The sequence below is a fragment of the Rhinichthys klamathensis genome, unplaced genomic scaffold, assembly GCF_029890125.1.
Source record: "Rhinichthys klamathensis goyatoka isolate OS25496 unplaced genomic scaffold, OSU_Roscu_1.1 h1tg000637l_1, whole genome shotgun sequence".
NCBI classification, from domain to species: Eukaryota; Metazoa; Chordata; class Actinopteri; order Cypriniformes; family Leuciscidae; genus Rhinichthys; species Rhinichthys klamathensis.
In genome coordinates, this window is record NW_026607083.1 from 470,001 (window position 1) to 474,432 (window position 4,432).

Genomic DNA, 4,432 nt, shown 5'->3' on the forward strand with positions numbered 1-4,432 from the left:
CGGGTTAGTGTGTGTGTTGGTCGGGTTAGTGTGTGTGTGTGTGTTGGTCGGGTTAGTATGTGTATTGGTCAGGTTAGTGTGTGTGTGTGTGTGTTGGTCGGGTTAGTGTGTGCGTGTGTGTGTGTGTAGGTCGGTCGGGTTAGTGTGTGTGTGTGTGTGTTGGTCGGGTTAGTGTGTGTGTGTGTTGGTCCGGTTAGTGTGTGTCTTGGTCGGGCTAGTGTGTGCGTGTGTGTGTTGGTCGGGTTTGTGTGTGTGTGTGTGTGTGTGTTGATCGGGTTAGTGTGTGTGTGTGTGTGTGTGTGTGTGTGTGTGTAGGTCGGGTTAGTGTGTGTGTGTGTTGGTCGGGTTAGTGTGTGTGTGTGTGTGTGTGTTGGTCGGGTTAGTATGTGTGTGTGTGTGTGTGTTGGTCGGGTAAGTGTGTGTATTGGTCGGGTTAGTGTGTGTGTGTGTTGGTCGGGTTAGTATGTGTGTGTGTGTGTGTGTGTGTGTGTGTTGGTCAGGTTAGTGTGTGTGTGTGTGTGTTGGTCGGGTAAGTGTGTGTGTGTGTTGGTCGGGTTAGTGTGTGTGTGTGTGTGTGTGTGTATGTTGGTCTGGTTAGTGTGTGTGTGTGTGTGTGTATGTTGGTCGGGTTAGTGTGTGTGTGTGTTGGTCGGGTTAGTGTGTGTGTGTGTGTGTGTGTGTTGGTCAGGTTAGTGTGTGTGTGTGTTGGTCGGGTTAGTATGTGTGTGTGTGTGTGTATGTTGGTCTGGTTAGTGTGTGTGTGTATGTGTATGTTGGTCGGGTTAGTGTGTGTGTGTGTGTTGGTCAGGTTAGTGTGTGTGTGTGTGTTGGTCGGGTTAGTGTGTGTGTGTGTTGGTCAGGTTAGTGTGTGTGTGTGTGTTGGTCGGGTAAGTGTGTGTGTGTGTTGGTCTGGTTAGTGTGTGTGTGTGTGTGTGTGTGTGTATGTATGTTGGTCTGGTTAGTGTGTGTGTGTGTGTGTGTGTGTGTATGTTGGTCGGGTTAGTGTGTGTGTGTGTGTGTGTGTGTGTGTTGGTCAGGTTAGTGTGTGTGTGTGTTGGTCGGATAAGTGTGTGTGTTGGTCGGGTTAGTGTGTGTGTGTGTGTGTTGGTCAGGTTAGTGTGTGTGTGTGTGTTGGTCGGGTTAGTGTGTGTGTGTGTGTTGGTCGGGTTAGTGTGTGTGTGTTTGTGTGTTGGTCGGGTTAGTGTGTGTGTGTGTGTGTGTGTGTGTTGGTCGGGTTAGTGTGTGTGTTGGTCGGGTTAGTGTGTGTGTGTGTGTGTTGGTCGGGTTAGTGTGTGTGTGTGTTGGTCGGGTTAGTGTGTGTGTGTGTGTGTGTTGGTCGGGTTAGTGTGTGTGTGTGTGTGTGTGTGTTGGTCGGGTTAGTGTGTGTGTGTGTGTTGGTCGGGTTAGTGTGTGTGTGTGTGTGTGTGTGTGTTGGTCGGGTTAGTGTGTGTGTGTGTTGGTCGGGTTAGTGTGTGTGTGTGTGTGTCTTGGTCGGGTTAGTGTGTGTGTGTGTGTGTGTTGGTCGGGTTAGTGTGTGTGTGTGTGTGTGTGTGTGTGTGTTGGTCGGGTTAGTGTGTGTGTGTGTGTGTTGGTCGGGTTAGTGTGTGTGTGTGTGTGTGTGTGTGTTGGTCGGGTTAGTGTGTGTGTGTGTGTGTGTGTGTTGGTCGGGTTAGTGTGTGTGTGTGTGTGTGTGTGTGTGTGTGTTGGTCGGGTTAGTGTGTGTGTGTGTGTGTGTGTTGGTCGGGTTAGTGTGTGTGTGTGTGTGTGTGCGTGTTGGTCGGGTTAGTGTGTGTGTGTGTGTTGGTCGGGTTTAGTGTGTGTGTGTGTGTGTGTTGGTCGGGTTAGTGTGTGTGTGTGTGTGTGTGTTGGTCGGGTTTAGTGTGTGTGTGTGTGTGTGTTGGTCGGGTTAGTGTGTGTGTGCTTTTGTTTTTGTGATATATGAGGACACAAATGTGTATAATGACATGCATATTACACTGGTATTACAACTTACACGTGATATATGAGGACATTGCATGAATCCTCATATTTCAAATAGCTTAAAAAACATAAAAAACAATGTTTTTTTTTAATGTAAAAATGCAGCATGTCTCCTGTGATGGGCAGGTTTAGGGGTCGGGGCAGTGTGTGTGTGTGTGTGTGTGTGTGTGATGGGCAGGTTTAGGGATAGGGGCAGTGTAGGGGGATAGAATATACAGTTTGTCCAGTATAAAAGTCATTACGCCTATGGAATGTCCTCATATATCACAAAAACACAGCAGTGTGTGTGTGTGTGTGTGTGTGTGTGTGTGTTGGTCGGGTTAGTGTGTGTGTGTGTGTGTGTGTGTGTGTGTTGGTCGGGTTAGTGTGTGTGTGTGTGGTTCAGTTCTGTCCCGGTAGGCTTCGCCTCGTTTAGGTGTTGCTTCAGCTTCAGCTTCGGCTCTTCATGTCCCTGATGGGGAGGATCTTTATATAACTTTGTACTGTTTTTGTTATATGAAGGTCACATTAAAACTTCTGAAAGTCTATATGAAGGTCCAATACTTCACTTTTCTTTTTCTGCTGGCTTCTTCTCAAAAACCCCATAATGGATTTACATAACAAAACATTCAATATTATTATCATAGAAATATGATTCGATTTTAAATTCTATGATAATTTGAAAATATAGAGTTGACATTTTCACACAATAATGTTAATAGTTATCAATAATAATGTTGAAATAGTTATCAAAGAAAATCAAGGTAAATTTATGTTATGTTATTTTAATGCTTTAAGGATTGTGAATTAATCACATGCTTTAACGTATTAATAATATATATATATACACTGTAAAAAAAGTTGCTGCCTTAAATTTTAAGTACAATCAACTTTGATGTTTAAGCCATTTCAACTTAAATTACATTTTCACACAATAAATGTTGAAAAAGTTCAACGAAAATCAAGGTAAATTTATGTTTTGAACATTATTTTTATTGTGAGCTTTTCCAAGCAAACTGTATTGTGTTCTGTATTTTTTCAAATCAAACTGAATTTTTGGTGTAATTTTGTGAAATTATACAAAAAGTGTAAAAGTATCTACTTGTGTGTATTTAGAATACATAAAATCAAGATATGAAATTAGGACACCAAATTTTGCGTGCTTCGGTATTTTCTTTGCGTCTGTGTTAAATTATTTTAATGCATTAAGGATTTTGAATTAATCACATGGTTAAAATATGTTAAACCATGTGATTAATTCAAAATCCTTAAAATTTAAGGCAGCAACTTTTTTTTATCTATGGATTAAAAATTAAGGATTTTGAATTAATCACATGGTTAAAATATGTTAAACCATGTGATTAATTCAAAATCCTTAAAATTTAAGGCAGCAACTTTTTTTTATCTATGGATTAAAAATTAAGGATTTTGAATTAATCACATGGTTTAACATATTAATAATATATATATATATATATATATATATATATATATATGTATATATTACTTATATGTTAAACCATATATATATATATATATTATTAATATGTTAAACCATGTGATTAATTCAAAATCCTTAATTTTTAATCCATAGATTAAAAAAAGTTGCTGCCTTAAATTTTAAGTACAATCAACTTTGATGTTTAAGGCATTTCAACTTAAATTACATTAAACTGGCGTAAAAAAAAGTTGAATCTTGTAGAACTTCTAAAAAAAGTTGAAAATTGCTTAACTTATTTTAATGATTAAACCATATGGTAAAAGTAAACGAGGTAAAAACATATGTTTTCATAACTTATTGATCTTGTAATTTTTTACAGTGTTCATATATAACATTTATTTGCTTGTTTTAGGCAGAGATGGTGAACAACGCCCTGCAGATCCAGCGCTCCTTCCTCAAAATGTCCATGACACACCGAGAGCCAGCAAAGGTAAGAGCAAACCATCGTCTGTGAGGGCATCTCCAGGTGAAACTCGACAAATGAGAATATCCTGCAAAAGTTCATTTATTTCACTGATTCAACTTAAAAGTAGGGCTGTCAAATGATTAATCGCGATTAATCGCATCCAAAATAAAAGTTTGTGTTTACATAATATATGTGGGTGCACTGTGTATAATTATTTTATATATATAAATACACACACATGCTTGTATATATTTAAGAAATATTTTCATGTATATAGATTTATATATCATTTGTATTATATTTAAATATAAATATTTTATATATAAATAATATTTTTTTCTTAAATATACATGCATGTGTGTGTATTTATATATATACAAAATAATTATACACAGTGCACTCACATATATTATGTAAACACAAACTTTTATTTTGGATGCGATTAATCGCGATTAATCATTTGACAGCCCAACTTAAAAGGTGAAACTAATATATTATATAGACTCATTACATGCAAAGTGAGATTTCAAGCCTTTATTTGTTATAATGTTGATGATTATGGCGTA

The 4,432-nt window shown here is 38.2% G+C and overlaps 1 protein-coding gene across 1 annotated transcript in view; it reads left to right on the top strand.

The window, feature by feature from the left end:
• Positions 1 to 3,914, top strand: part of cap2 (cyclase associated actin cytoskeleton regulatory protein 2) — a 27,760-nt gene extending 23,846 nt beyond the window's left edge. The window contains exon 4 of the mRNA XM_056241354.1: positions 3,813 to 3,914. Coding sequence (XP_056097329.1) covers positions 3,813 to 3,914 — 102 coding nt within the window. The remainder of the gene's footprint in view (positions 1 to 3,812) is intronic.
• The last annotated feature ends 518 nt before the right edge of the window (positions 3,915 to 4,432 follow it).